An 18,591-nucleotide genomic window follows, 5' to 3' on the forward strand; every position below is an offset into this window, starting at 1 on the left:
ATTTCAAAAGGAAACAGAGTATATAACTTTAGAGCCCAGTTCCGAACTTTTGGTTGCAACTCCAACAATATTCCATCACGTCTGATTTGCTGTGATTAGTAAATAGAATATCAAACTCAATTAACAAAATGGAATTGAGAGCAAAAACTTCTGATTTGTATATATAGATGAAGGTATCATCTGATTAAATAAAATTCTACATTCTGCTCTCCATTGAATTCCATTATTGTTTTGAGAATTTTAAAGAAAGTAAATGACTCCAAAGCCAAATTAAAAAGGCATTGAAATAACTTTGATGAGTGTCCTGACATGAACTTAATTGAAATGAATGCATACCATGATTTAGGGGTTGAACAAATAGTATCCAATACATGGGGTGTGTGTGTGCTTAAGTGTGTTAAACCAATGCAATACCATGACCTACAACGTAAGTACATCTAGATCTAAATCCTCTTAACAGATAAAAACTATCTTAAATTGTACTCAAAATACTGTACTGTGTTATGTCTTTATTGAAAACATTTAGAAAAATCTTTTCCTCTGGCTGGAAAAATTACATGAAATCTTAGATTTTGTAATTATTGCTCATCCCTTTAGCAGTAGTGGTAAGCAGTGGTGTCTTGTATCTTGGCTTGGCAGTGTTTTGATCTGCTCTTTCTTATATATCATTTTGGAGCTATTTATACAGTAACTATTTAGACCAGTGGTAGTCAACTTGATCCCTACTGCCCACTAGTGGGCGTTCCAGCTTTCATGGTGGGCAGTAGGGGTTTGCTGTAACTCTGGTTTATAAATTTTATAAAGTAAAGTTACTTCCCTACTTTATAAACCACCATTACTGTGGAACCGGTGGGCGGTTAGAAAATTTTACTACTAACAGAAATACAAAAGTGAGCGGTAAGTATAAAAAGATTGACTACCCCTGATTTAGACAGTTTACATCTAGTCTCCAGACCATATTTTTGCTAAAATCTTAATTGTCTGTTTTTGAAAGAATTGACAGGACCTAGAATCTTTTTGTGATGTTTTAAATAAAAAGCACTGTAAGTGATTTTCTTTCAGCTTTATTTTTATAGACTTTGGGGCAGGATTCATTATCCTCTAACACAGAGTTCCCCAATCTTTTTGGTTTTGCCGTCTAGCAGGGGAGAAGGGATAGTTTTGTGCGTGTGGCGGGCAACTGTGCAGGCAGCTTCATTTACGCAAATAACAGACATGTGCCCACTGTTCAAAGAAATGGCATCCACCCACCCACTGCTTGCCTGAGCAGCAATGTGTTCTTGGCCGAGTGGGAATTCGCACTGCCACAGCCCAGATCCAAAAGGCTCAAGTCCCTGTAGTGGGCTGCGGCCCGAGGGTTGGGGACCCCTGCTCTAATGTGCAACAAGCAATTTGTTTCACTTCCAGTATGTATAATTTGTTGCACTTCCAGTATGTATAATTTGTTGCACATGGATCAGTACTATTCACGAAAGAAGAAGTTGCTTATCTCTAACTTCAGTATAAATCTTTTGAGGAAACATTTGGTTTTTTTTTAAATAAGTAATAGTTGAACTATAAAGTATTAAGAAAATTTACTTTTATCATCATTTGGCACATAAAGTCCAACTACTATTGATTTTATTCCATTAAGCTCCATTTCCATAGATGCAATTTACTGTACTCATCTGATAATATTAACTTGAGTTAAAATTGGGATTTTATATATAAAATATATCTTCTCCGATATATGCTCCAGAAAATCTACTCTATCTGTTATCTGTTTAACATCTGCAGTTATGTATCTCCTCACAGAGTTCCTTTGAAAGTATATCAATTTTTAATTCAATCTTTGCTCCTTCCCTTTGCCTAGATTGCTTCATTTGTTTTAATTGTGTATTCTTACAAAATAGTTCTTAGGGATTCAAGCTTTCCTTTTATCTTCTCTCTGCTCTTTTCCATGTCACTATAATCCCAAGATATAACTATAATTTAAAGACTAATAACATTAATTCCATTTAATTTAGTGCTATTAGTATTAGTATGGTCTTTGGCTCCTCCTTGTGGTCAAACAGCACCACTACAATACAGGTCTCAAGTAAAGTTCAAATTCTGTGCCCTCTTGTGTAATCAAGGGTTCCATTACAGTCAAATAGCTTCTCCAATCAGATGCAAGTAACCTTTGGTTTCTTCCTCCTCACAACAGATTCAGCGCACCATTTAAATAATCTTTGTTCTAAAACTAAAAAAGTTCAGCATAGTAAACTTAGAAGTAGTACAATCCTCTAATAATTTAAATCCTAAAATTTCTGAAGTTGTTTTCTGAAGTAGTTTTCTACTTACTGTAACTTGATTACAACAACTCTTCCCTTCCTTGCCATCTTAAAATCATGGACATTCAGAAATGATGATAGTTCAACAAAAAGGAGAAAGCAAGCTGTGGCCAAGAAGAGCCTCTTTTTATTGTTCATTCTAAATCAGTGGTTCTCAACCTTCCCAATGCCGCAACCCTTTAATACAGTTCCTCATGTTGTGGTGACCCCCAACCATAAAATTATTTTCATTGCTACTTCATAACTGTAATTTTGCTACTGTTATTAATCATAATGTAAATATCTGATATGCAGGATGTATTTTCATTATTACAAATTGAACATAAAGCATAGTGATTAATCACAAAAACAATATGTAATTATATATTGTGAAATATTTATTTCTAATTACAAATAAATGAAATTTTGTTTTGAAGCAGGGTGTGGCATGGGTAACAGTCAATATAACAACAGTAAACTACATTGCTACATTTTGCGAGAGTATGCAGTGTGAAAAAACAAGCATTGTTTGGCGCATCCAACTCATTGCACAGTTGCACAAAATGTGAAACTCACTTAACAACATTCTTGCTTAGCAACCAAAATTTTGGGCTCAATTGTGGTCATATGTTTTCCTGGGTGCTGCTCTGGAGAGTCCAAGCATGGGTTAAATACAGCCAATCTGCCCAGGACTGAATTGAAACTTTAAACCACGCCTCAGGTGCTGACTAATCCTCAGATTTTTTTCAATTCAGCTAGCCCAGTGAACGCGCTTCCAGTTTCTCTTCATTCCTAAGTGATTGCTTGGACTCTCTATTTTTCTACTTTATTACAAAATTTATCTTCTTCTTCCTGATTATAGGAGCAGGCTTGGTGAGTTTTCCTTTTACCCTAATTCCCTGGTTCTCACCAATTTCAGCCTCTCCGGTGTCCTGGGTTCGCTCGGGTGCCATGAGGCCACAAGCTGCTGTTGGGGAAAGCATGTGGGTCAGAGTGCCGACGCCAGCACAATCGCAGCGATCCTGCTGCAATCGTAACCTCTCTGGGACATCCGTTACTGCTGACTGTGCTTCTGAGTGAGCCGGCTGTTGGCCCAGAGCCTCAGAGCTCTCTGGTGTATGCGGGTGACCATTTTAAGTGGATTACATGTGGTGGTGGCCATTTTGAGAGGGTCACATGTGGCGGCCATTTAGAGAGTGTCAAAATTCAATTTTTTGCTGCGAAAAGCAGCTACAGCCGCCTGATTGCCTGTCTCTTGCAGGTCGCCGCTAGAAGCCTTCCTGTCCGGAATTCCGGCAGGTTTGCCAACTCACAGCTCCACTATTGCGGTAGAGGGTGGCAGCGGAGGTTTGTGGCCCACGTGGTCGTGCCCCGCATTAATTGACCTGCGTGGGTGCTGGGAGCTTGGAGCTCACATCATTCTCCTTCACCAATCAAAAGACTGCTGAGCTTTGCTTACCCCTGCCTTCAGTGCCTCTGCACCAGAGCGCTAAGGCCATTTTCATCTGAGGTGGTGAGTGTGGGAAAGTTATCTTCCAGGCCTTACATCCCCACATTCAATAACGGCAGATGGGGCCCCTGAGTAGCAACAGATTGGTCCCTCCACCAGCAGGGCCTGTACCAGACAGGCTGGCAAGACAGCCAGGGAGACCATCAGAGCAAGCAAGCCTTACTCTACACAGGGGACTAAGCAGAGTTCGGGCCTGGACAGATGCCATCAGATGCCAAAAGGATTTAGAAAAGCAGTTTTCTAGGGCTCAACTACAGGCCCATCCTTCCAGGCCTGTTTCTCCTGAGGATCACTCGCCCGGGGTTCAGCCTGGTCAGGATCCTCCAATGTTGGAGAGTGAGGATGAAGGCCAGGAATTCTCCTCTTCAGATTCCATTGCAATGGCAAGCTCCTCTGGATCTTCTATGGCCGATCGAGCAGACCTATTAGCATGTCCTTTTGATCCTGAAGAGGAGTCGGTCACAGTGGGCCCCCTTGCACCCCAACAACTGGCCATTCATCCCCCACCCGGAGCTCGCTCCCCGGAAGATAGAGGACCCGATCGTTCCATAGAAATGCAGAATATCATTGCCAGGGCTATTTCCCAAGGAATAGAGGTTGCAATGGGCCAAGCCCCTGCGCAAATCCCGCCCACCCCCGACCCCGGGGCCTCCACAAGATGTTGCTCAGGCCCAGCTCCCTCAGTCGTTGCACTCATCCTTGGCCAGTGAGGACTCTGACTGGGAGGAGGATCTCGGTCCGGGCTAGAACTAGAATTCTCTGGGGATGAGACTGCTGTTCCCAACAAGCCAGCCTTTTCTGGCTTGTTCAAGTATGCTCATTTCAAGACTATTTTGAACAAGGCTAAAGCCTTGACCCACTTGGGTACTAGCACTCCGGCTCTGGCTGCTCTGCACCGGAGGACCTCAGTGAGGGACTCTTTGAGAAGCCAGAATCTACTCAGGAAATTGTGCTGGTTCCAAAATTGTTCCTTAATGTAGTGCTACTTCTAGTGATAATGACAAGAAATTTTACATGGTTGATCCAAGTCTAGAAGACTTACTGAAATTGCCTCCCATGGACGCGCCTGAGCAATTCAATGCTCCCCCCCTGAACTATTAGAAGGGTTCAAGGCTGAGGACAAAAGGGCTGAGAACACCTGCCACAAGACTCATCAGGCGGCGGCTTGGGCCATTAAAGCTTCCGCTTCTGCGTCCTTTCTGTCCAGGGTGGTGCTACTCTGGCTGAGACAGCTCCTCGCCAAGCTCCTGGCTGGGGATACCAGATTAAGGCAGGATGTTAACAAAATTATTGCAGCAACAGAGTACATTGCTGACACCACTCTGAATCCTAAATTTGCCTCTAGATCCCACCAAGCGCCTCTTATGGCTCAGGCATTGGAACACAGATATCCGCTCCAAGTGGAAGCTTGCCTCAGCTCCTTTAAGGGTAGCAAGCTTTTGGGGGAGGCCCCAGATCATGTCCTTGTTGAAAATAAGGACAAAAAGAAGGTCATGCCTTCGGTCAACAAAAAATCTGACTGCAAGGGTTCGCAGACTTATAGGAGGCAGCCCTTTCGGAACTTGGAGCAGCAATCTACCAGTTCCTTCCAACGTCCCTATTCTCAAGGCACGGGTAGGTCCCAGGACCATCAGCCCTTTTGTGACAGAAACAGTCAACAGTCCTTCTCTAAATGTCCCTATCGCGGAGGGTCCAGTTCCAGACCCTTCAGACGTAATAAGTGACCATCAGCGAACGGCTCCCATAGGAGGGCATCTCCAGCTGTTCCATTCCCAATGGGAGTGGATCACGTCGGACCAGTGGTCCTTCAGACGATACGCATAGGTCTAACGTTAGAGTTCATTTCCCCCCCCTTCCTGACACTTCGTTCGGTGTCCAACCCCCTCCTATTCGGTCAAGAGGACTCTCATGGAACAGGAGATCCTTTACCTCAGAAACATAAATGCCATAGAACCGGTTCCACCAGGTCAGAAAAGGACAGAATTTTATTCAATACTCTTCCTTGTCCCAAAGAACTCTGGGAGGTGGAGGGGGATCCTCGATCTAAAAAAGCTAAACCATCATATAGCATACTGGAGCTTCAAGATGCAGTCCCTTCAGTCAATTCTGGATTGCATCAAGCCGGGAGATCTCTTAACATCCATAGATCTCAAGGAGGCCTACCTCCACATCCCATTCGCAAAGCTCACCACAGTTTCCTGAGATTCTTTTATGCAGGCCGCCGCTACCAGTACAAGGTTCTGCCATTCGGCCTGTCCTCGGCACCTCGGACCTTTACAAAAATCCTAGCTGTGGTGGCGGCTTTCTTGAGACCTCGCCCGGTGTGCCTGCATTGCTACCTGGACAACGTCCTCATTCAGTCATCGTCATGGCAACAAGCGATGCAAGACCTGCAATACACACTGCGAACCTTCCAACATCACAGGTTCTCCATCAACAAGAAAAAGAGGCATCTGCATCCGACACCACCAGTTGCCAGGCCTCCCTGTCTCCAAAGCGGTTGGCAAGCATCAGAAGCCAGGTGTTGCAGGTACTGCAGTCATTGCAGGCATCGATCGTGCAGCTGTCATAACTCCTTGGCAAGATGATTTTGTGCCTGTCAATAGTACCTTGGGCACACCTTCATTCTCGACACCTACAATGGCTCCTCCTGCCCTACCAGAGGGCCAACATGAGCAACTCTCAACAGTTGATTCGTGTCTCACCAAAGGTACTTCAGTCCCTCCAGTGGTGGCTGTCACCCGCACTGGCAAAGGCCACCCTTTTCAAAGAGTCTTCCTTTGTTCAAAACTACAGACTGGACAAATTTGCTTCTGCGGAGGTGGCATTTGGGAGGCGAGTTCTCTAGGGCATTCATACCAGCGGAAAGACCCTGGATGCTTTCGCTTCCCGCCCTAGTGACATTTAGCTTGGATATGTCCCATGCCTGGACTCTCCAGAGTTGCATCCAGAAAAATTGGCTTACCTGAAGGGTCCTTTTCTGGGTGCTGTGAAAGAGAGTCCAACCCCACCCTGGGATCTGCTCTGCCATTTGTCATATGATTTCTTCGGATTTGTAGATAATTTTTTAACGACCTTCATTGACTTGGTTCCTGAACTTCTTAGCACACATTGTCCACGCCTTCATTGAAGAAAATCTGAGGATTAGTCAGCACCAGAGGTGTGGCATAAAGTTTCAATTTAGTCCTGGGCAGATTGGCTGTATTTAACCCATGCTTGGACTCCCTTTCACGGCACTCAGAAAAGGGTCCTTCAGATAAGCCAATTGTCATTCTCTTTCTTTCTTTCTTTCTTTCTTTCTTTCTTTCTTTCTTTCTTTCTTTCTAACTTCCTTCCTTTCTTCCTTCTTTTCTCTTTCCCTTTCCTTTCTCTTTCTCTCTCTCTCTCTCTCTCTCTCTCTCTCTCTCTCTCTCTCTCTGGCTCTTTGTCACTCTTTCTCCCTCCTTCTCTGTTTCACTTACTCACTTACTCACTCTGTCTGTGTCTCTCTCTTTGTGCCTCTCTGTCTGTCTCTCTCACTCACTCACTCTCACACACAGAGAGACATACACACACACATACTGTGGTCGCCTTGTTGAGTGTTCCAATCACATTTGAAACATTCAACAACTGGCCTTTATTTATGGTTTTTTGCAGCATTCTACAGTCATAGGACCAAAATATATGGTTAAAAGTACCTGGCAGCAGCGGTTTTCCCTGGGGGGCTCCGCAGAACAGCCCAAGACCGATGCCACTCCGCAGAACAGCCCAAGACCGATGCCACCACTCGTTCTCTTCAGAAGAACGAGGCCTCTGTGGTCCCCCTCATGTTTTTCGTCTTCCATGCCATGGAAAACATAGGTGCGCGCATGCCCCGCACAATTCCAGCCCAGAGTAGGACCAGAGCCCCTCTCCCAAATGGCCCTTCCTCCCTTGGAGGGCTTCAGAGGGAAGCTTCTGCAGAACTCCGGCAAGTGAGAACAAGTTCCCGCCATTATGATGTCTCCGAGGCTGTAATTGTGTGTGTGGGGTTTCCGCGTGCCTATGTTTTCCACGGCACGGAGCCACGCTGATGTTCTGCGTGGCTGGAGCATCGGCGCGGCAATAACTCCGGAGCCCATCTGGGAAGACAAGGAATGCAAGAGGGACCCCGTCTCCTGTGGATGGGCTCCGGAGTCATCGCCAGCCGTGCAGAGTCTCGGTGTGGCTCCACGCCATGGAAAACATAGGTGCGTGCACCCACACACACACAATTACAGCCTCGGAGACTTCGTAATGACGATAACTTATTCTCATTCGCCCGGGCTTCTGCAGAAGCTTCTCTCCGAAGCCCTCCAAAGCCCTCTGAGGGAGGAAGGGCCAGTTGGGAGAGGGGCTTTGGTCCTGCTCCAACCTGTAATTGTGCGGGTATGCGCCCACCTATGTTTTCCACAGCGTGGGACTGTGGCCAGAAGATGAATGCGAAGGGGACCAGTGGGGCCTCGTCCTTCTGAAGAGGACCTGTCCCCGAAGAGGGCAGATGGGGTGACATTGGTCTTGAACTGTTCTGTGGAGCCCTCAGGGAAAAACACTGCAGGGGATGGCTTTTTAACCAGGCAGCTGTCAGAGAGAAGAGGGCAGTGCATGCTCGTGTCTTAAGCGATCCCTGTGAAAGGGTTGTTCGACCCCCAAAGGGGTCGCGACCCATAGGTTGAGAACTGCTGTTCTAAATGGGTTCTTCAGTGGTGAATTTGGTTCTTGGTTGACCTGTTCTCCACCCTCCCCTCAGCCAGAAATTACTAGATTATTTCTTCAAGAAGCTCTTGGAGAGCATCCAGCCATCCATGGAACAAACAAAAAAACCAATTTCAAAAACCTTCCCTTCCCCAGGGAAGTTTCTTCAGAGTTAAAAACCAACGCTAAAACTGAGATATATCATCAAGTTGCAATTTTCAACAGAAACCATCCCTCTTTCCATATCCATTTTATTACTTCTGTCTCCCATTTTTAATGTATTATTTGCTCTAGCTTGTTGCTGGATTTGTGGTTGTTTCTTTTATAGCTGAAATCAAGTTAAAATCTGCCATTGGGAATTTCTTATATGAGGGTAGAATAGTAAGCTTTTGTCTATTGGCTCTGCCTTGTTAATTATGTCACGTCCATATTCTGCACACAGAAAGAAACTTCATGGTAAGTCAAACTTTCTGTTTCTTCAGAAAGAATTGCCAAAAAAAGGAAGGACAATTCTGCTGAATTGTCTTCTCACTGATCAAATTGAAAAGTAATTTAGACCGAAGTCAATCTACACATTTGACAAATGCTAGTAATGGTATATATGCAGGAAACATTTAAATCACATTTTGTTTGACATTGTTTTTCAGACTTCTTGAAGAGACCATTGGAGAACTATGTGAAAAAATTACGAATACCAGTGTATGTGATTCGAATGGAGCAGCGTTCTGGACTCATCAGAGCCAGATTGAAAGGAGCTGCTGCCTCTAAAGGCCAAGTCATTACCTTTTTAGATGCTCATTGTGAATGCACTGTAGGTTGGCTTGAGCCTTTGTTAGCACGGATTAAAGCTAATAGGTAGTTATTTTTTAAAACGTGTTAAAAATTGATATTTATTAATTTAGTTAACTGTGTTTATAATAATAGTCTTTCAAAACGACTAAAATTAGTTTCTTTTGAGGACTTTGTTGTTCAGTAGAGCATATTTTGACAAAAATAAGCAGCAGAATAAACCCATATTTAAATGGACTGTGTGTGTATAATGGATTGAAATTCCAATAATTACAGTTATCCCTGTTTTTCCCCAAACTTTTTTTAAAAATACAGTTGCTTTTTTAAAGCAAATAAGACTTTAATATGGGTTCATCAAATGTTAATGTTATAGTTTGCTACTATTTTACTTTGAAAGCTGTAGAGTTTCAAAGAATCTCACATGTTTTGCCTGGAATACTAGCTTTGTTAAAGTCAACTGGACATAATCTTTGTAATATTTCATCCTCAAGTTCTAAATCTGAACAGGGGTCCAGATGATTTAGTGACATACACGTCTCTAATAGTCTTGTCCCTAATGATACGTCATCATTACAGTTAGTCTCCAATGTTTAAAAATTAGAATCAAAATCATTTAATAATATGCTACATAATTGTTCCCCTATAGTGAATAACACATAGCAATGTTATTATCTTTTGTATATAACAATTTATGTCATTTATTTCTCTAGGAAAACTGTAGTTTGTCCTATCATTGATGTAATCAGTGATGACACATTTGAATACATGGCAGGCTCTGATATGACTTATGGAGGATTCAACTGGAAGTTAAATTTCCGATGGTATCCTGTTCCTCAGAGAGAAATGGATAGAAGGAAAGGTGATCGGACTCTTCCAGTTAGGTAAAGAAAACTGATTCTTGATTAAACTGAATACTTCAATGGATATTCAGTTTGATGGATATTCCTTTGAGGGTTAGAAATAATTACAAGGCTCTGTGATTAATGAGTTAATGTGAAATATATTTCTCAGGAGGTCACAGTCAACAACCTGAAACCACTAGTCCATTTCCAAAATCAGAGGAAGATGGAAACCATTCCTCCACCCAGAAATAAAAATCTTTAAGCTGTTAACACTGTCTAGACAAATGTCCTGTTTTATGAGATGGGCAATATGAATATGACAAATAAGTAAAAAATGATCCATAATTTTACCATAATTATTTATTTGATAAATGGAAGTCACTGAAATTGTTTTGTAATGGCTTCACAACTTTTCTACGATTTCCATATCAGCTTCCCTATAATCTCCATATCATGCCTATGGAAATTTATTCCTGCCAATTTCTCACCTAGCTATTGAAAAAAGTGACAAGCATTATGTGATTCAGAATATTTTGAAGAGTATATAGCAAAAAAAGGATGCTATTGGTTTATTTTCAAGTTAAAAATTTATTTATTAATAAAATTTATATGAATATGCAACATACTCAAGAATTCCTGTATTAAAGCCAAATACTGTATTTGCAATAATTAATGCATTTGTGTTTGTATATAGTGAGGATAATGGGGAGCTAAAATGATAAATTATTTGTTTTGCATTACTAGATATCAATACCATTATGAGTTTGTTTTAAAACATCATTTGTAAATATATGAAAAAGTTAAAATATTTTTGGAACAAGTAATCCTTGGCTTGTGACTCTAATTAGGACTAAACTTCCATTGCTAAGTAAAATGTTCATTAGTGAAACTTCACAACTGCATTATATAGCAGTGCCAGTTCCAATAGTCTCAATTGTGATTGTTAGGCCAGGACTATAATTTGCCCTATAATTCTTACCCATAACTTTTACTCCTCTTCTATCTACTCCCCATTTCTGCTGTTTTGACTACCTTGTACTCCATTGCTGCTGCCTATTCCTGCTACTCTTCCATGTGGCCTCCCCACCACAAGCCTTGCCATACCTTACTGCAGCTTTTCTCCCAAAGTCCTTGCAAAGGATCAGCAACCATCTCTGCTGGGCACAATTTGTCAAAAACTGGAGAAAGAGAACAGCAAAAGTCAGGTGGGGGCAGTTAAGATAGAGGATAGATGGAGGGAGATGGAGGAGGAGTTAGTAGAGAGTGGGGGTGAAGATAGGTGGGTGGAGGGATGTCAAAAATATAGACAAATTGCCAAGCATCTGAATTTTGATCACATGATACTTGGAGTGCTGCAATGGCTGAAACTTCAGAGACTGATGGAAATTACCATTCATTAGTACTTTCTGTCATTGAACAAATGGTTATAACTGGAAGACTATTTGTAAAATAACTTATTCGAGATTATCAGGATAGTGTTGGCTTGTAAGGTAACCTCTTATTTAGACATTTGGGGCTTGTATAGGGTAGTGTGAATATTTTTGGGTGAAATGGAGTTTCAACACATTTCTGACATACTGGCCAAAACGTGATCATACTGATAATTACTTTTCCAGAATATTTTCAGGGAATGTAAATGTTGTAATGTAAAATACTTAATTGATTAAAACCATAATATTCTATCATCAGTACTTGTGGCATCATCTGGTAATGACAACATATAGAAAAAATCCTAATTGGAATGTAAGAGCAGTAGTAAATGGCAAAAAAGATAAACAAATGAAAGCAACAGGAAATAGGCAAATTAAACATTTGTGAAGGTAAGGAAAAGGGAAAAGAAATGATAGATTTGAGTGAAAGTAAAATAACATGGAGTAAAACTGAAAACATGTTAAAATGAACACGTTTACATATATGTAGAGTATGAATGAAAAAGCTAAAGCATATTGGAATGTAATTGATATCTAAATTTTTCACCATGCATGTGGAAGTAGAAACTCAATTGATGTCTGGTGTCATAATCTATAGACCAAAATAAATGAATCAATAATTGATTTGATTATGATTAAAAATTGAAATCAAATGGTAGACGCTAGGTTATGATTGTAGGTCAGATTGTTATGACTGTTAGTTTCAAGAGAATTTGGGAGGAAATATACATTGAAAAAAAGAGTGAAATTAGAATAACTGCAAGAATAGAAAGTTCAAGCTCTATAAAAAATAATTAGTAAATACATTGCCAATAGGATGAAAGAAAGAGTACCTGAAAGGCACTGAAAGACACATATGAAAGTTAGATATTATTGAAGTTTATTAACACCCTATCACTAGTAACTTTTAAGAAAGTTCTAAGACATTTGTTCTCTGAAGCCTCTTAGAACATAGAATAACAGGGTTGGAAGGGATCTTGGAGGTCTTCTAGTCCAATCCCCTTCTCAAACAGGAAACCCTGTACCATTCCAGCCAAATGGTAATCCATCCTCCTTGAAATCATCCAATGAAGGAGCACCCACAACCTTTGGAGGCAAGCCATTCCACTGAGTTGTTCCACTGTTCTCACTGTCAGGAAATTTCTCCTTAATTCCAGGTTGGATCTCTCTTTAATAATCTTTTACCTATTACTACTTTTCCTGCCCTCAGGTGTTTTGGATAATAGGTTGACCCCTTCTTTGTGACAGCCCTCAAGAATTGGAAGACTTCCATAATTCACGTATAGTCCTTTTGTTTGTTAGACTAAACATATACATAGTTCCCACAACTATAAAATGAAAGGAGGGGGGATTTTTAACTTTTTGACATAAGCATTTTATTGATTTGTTGTACACTATTTATTAAAGGTGTATTGAGAAGGATTTTGTCCTAAATGTCCGTAAAGCACGATCCAGTTTCTGTGCCTGGGAATACACTATCCTAATATATTTAATACTAAGCTAAAAAGGAGGAGCCAGTTTGGGATAATGGTTGGATAACCAGTAGGATAACTTTGCACTAGTCACTTTCTCTACCCTTAGGAAGGAGGCAATGGTAATCAAATCATGCCAAGAAAACTGTAGGGGCAGGTCCAAGCAGTCTCCAAGAATTAGATACATATGAATGAAAGGGTGAAAAAAAGCTAAGACAATCAAAAACCTGAATTAAAAATAATCTAAAATCAGAGAATTATTGTGTGGTTTAAAGCTAAAATTATATCCATGACCAAAACCTAAACAATTATATTCTGTTATCTAAAATTATAAATATACTGCTGGGCATTTAACTGTTATCAAACTTACCTTTATGTTTTTCTGCAGTTACTGACAGATGTGCCCAGCTGATGTGAGGCACGGCCTTCCTACAGAGGCTGCCTTGTACCGTTCAGCAAACTGGTGCCGATTCTTGGAGTTTTTGGAAGGCTCCACCAAATTTCATGAGGAACTTTTGAACAATTGTAAAAATGAACTTGTTTAAAGACAGGTGTAAGGTGGCTTCTATAGAAAGGCTGCATCTCACATTGTCTGGTGTGCTTGTCAGCAGTTCAATAAAGCCCAAAGGTAAGTGAAGCAATATATGCCGCTGGGGTCTATAACTGACTGAGGCCTCCTGGAGCAGGCTTGGGCCTCTAGAGCTATAATAGCTTTGTGTGTGCTAAGAGTGGTTGGCTGAGATAGCATGATGGGGACAGTTGTAGTAGTCCTGTGGTTGGTCTTAAACCTGGTGGACTGCCTAATGCCCAAATTGTTATCATGTGATCATGGCCACAATGCAGTGACCGTAAATTAACAACTGCAATGATTTGCTAAGTAACCATGGTAAAAAATAAATAAATCATAAAATCGGACACTGTTCATTTAACAAGGGTCACTTGAGCCACCCAGAGTCTCTCTGGATAGTTAGATGGGCAGCATATAAATTTTAATAGATAAATAAACAACAACCGCCTTGCTTAGCAATGGAAATTCTGATCCCAATTGTGGTCATAAATCAAGGACTGCCTATAGTAACCATTAGACAGATAAGATACTCCATGATTAGTAAAAAATTCCATTGCTGAGGTTGCTTTTATGAATTATATAGTATAAGCATTTTTTATATAGTATAAGCATTTTTCCCCACTGGAAGCTTGAAAAAAATATTCCAAGACATTTCATAATTTTGGTTTTATGAATGTGAGAATTCAAAACTTGGGTTTTTTTTCATATTTTTTCTCATTCTTCCTAATCCTTGCAATAAATGGCAAAGAATCTCAAAGCACATTTAACATTTGCTGCTGATCTTTAATAAATGACTAGACAATAATTATCTAGAAAATCTCTTTTCTTTTTTTAGAATACGGATTATTGCTGTTTCCTGATTTTCAGAATCATTAGTCATTAATAAAAATCAATAAAATAAGAGGAAGGCTGTAATTTATCTACCAATAACTCAGAATCTAGCTGTTATGCTATCTTTTCTTTTCATAAGTCATCCCCACAAAATTTAATAGATCCAGGAGGGAAAAAAGCTTAATCCTATAGAATTATATGTATCTAATACACACACACACACACACACACACACACACACACACACACACACACTATTTTAGTTATAAAATAGTTATAAATATGCTTTACTTTTGAAGTAATATAGATTGGATGATAATTGTCAACCCTACAAGGCAGACTCCACAGTGGACCAAAAATATATTTATTTAGATTGCTTATTTTAGATTTCATTATTTTCAAATCTGATTATTCTTCCCTTCATCCCTGTATTACATTCATGTGAATTCCAGGGCGGGGGGAGTGTCTTGAGTCATTTTCATAATGCTCCCATATTATTTTAATTTAAGGACTGTTTCACTGTTACTTTAGTAATCCCGATCAAAGTTATTTTCTTTACTCTGTACAGTAGTGCTTCCGAACCTGGGTAAATTACCCAAATTGGGTAATAATGGTTTTTCTTTGATAACAACACACAGACCCATTATCCAGTGACCACCAGGACTTTAAATAAGGACTCTGTTAAGCGGTAAGAAGGACTTATAAATAACTAGTTGGATAATGAAAATTTTTTGTGAAGCACTACTGTACAATAATAGAATGCTGTAGTGAATATCCACAAAGCTCTCGAGTAGGCCAGTGCCTTCTTGTTTCTCAGTGGTCCGGTTTTATCTCCATTTTGATTGGCACTCACCATTTGAGTTCACTGTTAAGCATTGATAAATATCACATTTCAGTTCAGAAAATTTTATTCTTGTTTTAGGACACCTACAATGGCAGGAGGCCTCTTTTCCATAGACAGAGATTATTTTCAAGAAATTGGAACATATGATGCTGGAATGGATATATGGGGAGGAGAAAACCTAGAGATTTCATTCAGAGTAAGAAATAATCCTTTTAAATTCCATATGTTTGGGTATATTTTTCAGTAGAAACAGAAGGATCTTCACATAAATGTTTCTGCAGTGTTATTAAAGGCATACATAAGCCTTGTTCATATGCCAGAAAGAAGTGATACAAAGGGAGCACCTGAAAATTCAGTCTCTACAGGTCAGGTTTTAATATACAACTATAACTTATTTTTAATTTTATATGTACTATATTATTGCAAATGATTTTTAATTGTTGTTTTTTGGCATTTTTAGATTTGGCAATGTGGAGGAACTTTGGAAATAGTGACATGTTCACATGTGGGACATGTTTTTCGAAAAGCCACTCCTTACACTTTTCCAGGAGGCACTGGACAGATTATTAATAAAAATAATAGGCGGCTTGCAGAAGTTTGGATGGATGAATTCAAAAAATTTTTTTACATAATTTCTCCAGGTGAGCAAGGTACCTTAGCATAAAAATCCCAATAATTCAAACTGAGTTATATAACTTGATACCAACATGATATAATTTTATTTTGGTCTTCTGGTTAGTTTTGGTTCTTATTTGGATAAAATATAAAATTTTCTTCAATAACACTTGCAAAGTAGTTTCTCTCAAATATGGTTTAATTACACAGTTTATTTTTTGCAGCTTATGCTAAATATACATTGAGTATATAGTACTACTTAATATAGTAATTGATAATTACTACATAAAGTCCTCTTCATCTGTCAAATTCATAAATTATGGTACTATTGACTTCATGAATTATTGACATATACATGTGCATGTGTGTATTGTACATTCTCCTAGATATTGCAGAAGGGTCCAGGAATGGGATTATGTTCTGATTGGTCCAATGACTGAGTCACAATTTTTAAACCACACCTCTGACTCTCTCCTTGGCCCCCTGTTTCAACTCAGTCTGGCTCCTGACTGGATTCCATTCCTAATCCTTTCTGCAATTATTGCCAATTCTAAATTTGTATAGTTTCATTCGGCTTTTATTTAAAAGCTGTTTGACCATAATAGGGGCCGTGTAACGTTGCCACCTGTTTCAGAGCGCCGGAGGTTCCGGCGGCCATTTTCGGCTTCCCTTGGCCACGTGGAGCCAGGAGAGTCCTTGTAGGCTCCGCTAAACCACAAAAGGGGTCTCTCCACAGCGAGGCAGTAGCATTGGAAATAGCCCATTTTGGCTGTTTCTACGAGCTACGGAGATCTGCAGGAGTGAGATTGGTGGCGGCGGCAGCCATTTTGGGAGCCCAGCCACATGGAGTCAGCTTCCTTTCCCTACGAACATCAGCGCTGCTGTTCAGAACGGAGAGACCGGTGTGAGCGACTGACCCTCTCTTCTTTGTTGGAGCGCTCGGAGGCACCAGCAGTCATACTGTCAGGTCGAAGGAGTGTGAGTAAGTAGAGCGGCCCAAAAATGGCAGACACCAGAAGGGATAGTGCAGCAGGACCTCCTGCCTTCTCCAGGGACCCTAGTTTGGGCACTACCTCTTCCAGGTCAATATCAGAAGCAGAAGTTACAAAGCCCCAGCTGCCCAGCGCCCATCTAGGGCTACTGTTAGGGATGAACAAAGAAGGCAAAAGGCGCTGGATAAGAGGGTGGCCAGAGCTGAACGGCATAGAGAGGGTCATGAAACTCAGCCCAGTCCATCTCCGGCCAGATCATGGTCTCTCTGCAGGTCCATAGTCTCGATCTCTTCTCCTATTTCCCTGGCTTCTTTGAGGGGTTCGTCTGGAGCAGATATCTCCCTATCCCTTCCCATTTCGACCAAGGATATGCTAGAGATGTCAGTAGACCCTTTTGATTATGGGCTCCTGAGGTAGACCATGATCAGCCCCGCGCCTTACTGGCTCCTCAGGCCGCCATTCCATCTCTGGAGGTGCAACCTCTGACTGACCAAGGTTATATGCAGGGCATCCCAGATAATATGCTCATCACCAAGGCCATTTCACAGGGAGGCCCATCCTACCCACAGGGAGTCCTGCAAGACCCAGCACTCTTCTCAGTCTTCCCAGAATCTGCTAGCTGTTCAGGGCCTTAGGCTGGCTCCCCTTCTCTAGCCATTGAGGGTTCCCTGTTTGGCGACGAGACTCAGCATGACCTAGATATGTCTGATGATGACAAGGTCCTGGTCTCAAACACCCCTCCCCCAGCCTTTACAGGTCTGTTTTCTTCGTCCCTTTTAAAATCTCTTCTCCACAAGGCTCATTTCACTACCAAATTGGGAACTGGAGCCTCAACTCCTGCTGCCTCCACTAGTCATCAAAATTTAAGTGAAGGTCTATTTTCAGAACCTTTAGTGGAAAAGGAGGAGATTCTGGCACCACAGCTATTTCTAGACATGGTAAAAAAGCAATGGGCCTGGCCGGGAGCATTCCCAATCCTGTGGGCAATGCCTATAGTAGGTTTTATAACATGGAACAAAGCTTCATGCAGGCTCTTCAGGTCCCATCTATTGATGTGTCTGTGGTGGCTTTGGCCTCCTCAGCCTCATTAGTAATAGGAAATATAGCAGACAATCTAAAAGCTGAGGACAGGAAAACTGAGCTGACATTGCATAAGATGTACCAGTCACATGCCTGGGCCATTAAGACTGTGGCCGCAACTTTCTTCTTTAATCGCACAACCCTTTTGTGGTTACGTCAACTGCAAGAACGGCTTCCTCCTGGGGATGCACATCTTCAACAGGATGTAAACAAAGTGATGGCAGCCACATAGTTCTCTATGGACGCCACCCTTAACACGGTGAAGTATGCATCCAAAACACTATCCTCTTCTGTCATGTCTAGAAGACTATTGTGGTTGCGTAACTGGCAGGCAGACACTAAATCCAAGTGGAGATTAGCTTCCTCTCCATTTATGGAGGATTCCTTGTTTGGTGAGTCACTAGAATCCATCTTAGTGGAGAACAAGGAGAAGCTCAAGGTCTTGCCCACTTCCACCAAGCGACAGGACCAATGTCCTTAGCCTTACTTTTGAAGGTCTTCCTTCTGCCCTCCGGAGTCGGACTTCTAACATCATAGGTATTTCCAGGCCCGTTCTGATAGGCCCAGGTTTTAGTCTCAGGGCAGGAGGCCATTTCAAGGGGAATGCGGTCATCCCTTCCTCAGGGGCAAGTGAC

At 41.3% G+C, this 18,591-nt stretch overlaps 1 protein-coding gene across 5 annotated transcripts in view; it reads left to right on the top strand.

The window, feature by feature from the left end:
* Window positions 1-18,591, top strand: part of GALNT1 (polypeptide N-acetylgalactosaminyltransferase 1) — a 67,028-nt gene that overhangs the window by 19,099 nt on the left and 29,338 nt on the right. For all 5 annotated transcript variants that reach the window (XM_032235469.1, XM_032235472.1, XM_032235474.1 and 2 more), the window contains exons 6-9: window positions 9,141-9,348; window positions 9,993-10,163; window positions 15,348-15,465; window positions 15,730-15,910. In XM_032235469.1, the coding sequence (XP_032091360.1) occupies window positions 9,141-9,348; window positions 9,993-10,163; window positions 15,348-15,465; window positions 15,730-15,910 (678 nt within the window). The remainder of the gene's footprint in view (window positions 1-9,140; window positions 9,349-9,992; window positions 10,164-15,347; window positions 15,466-15,729; window positions 15,911-18,591) is intronic.

This window comes from Thamnophis elegans, chromosome Z (genome assembly GCF_009769535.1).
Source record: "Thamnophis elegans isolate rThaEle1 chromosome Z, rThaEle1.pri, whole genome shotgun sequence".
NCBI classification, from domain to species: Eukaryota; Metazoa; Chordata; class Lepidosauria; order Squamata; family Colubridae; genus Thamnophis; species Thamnophis elegans.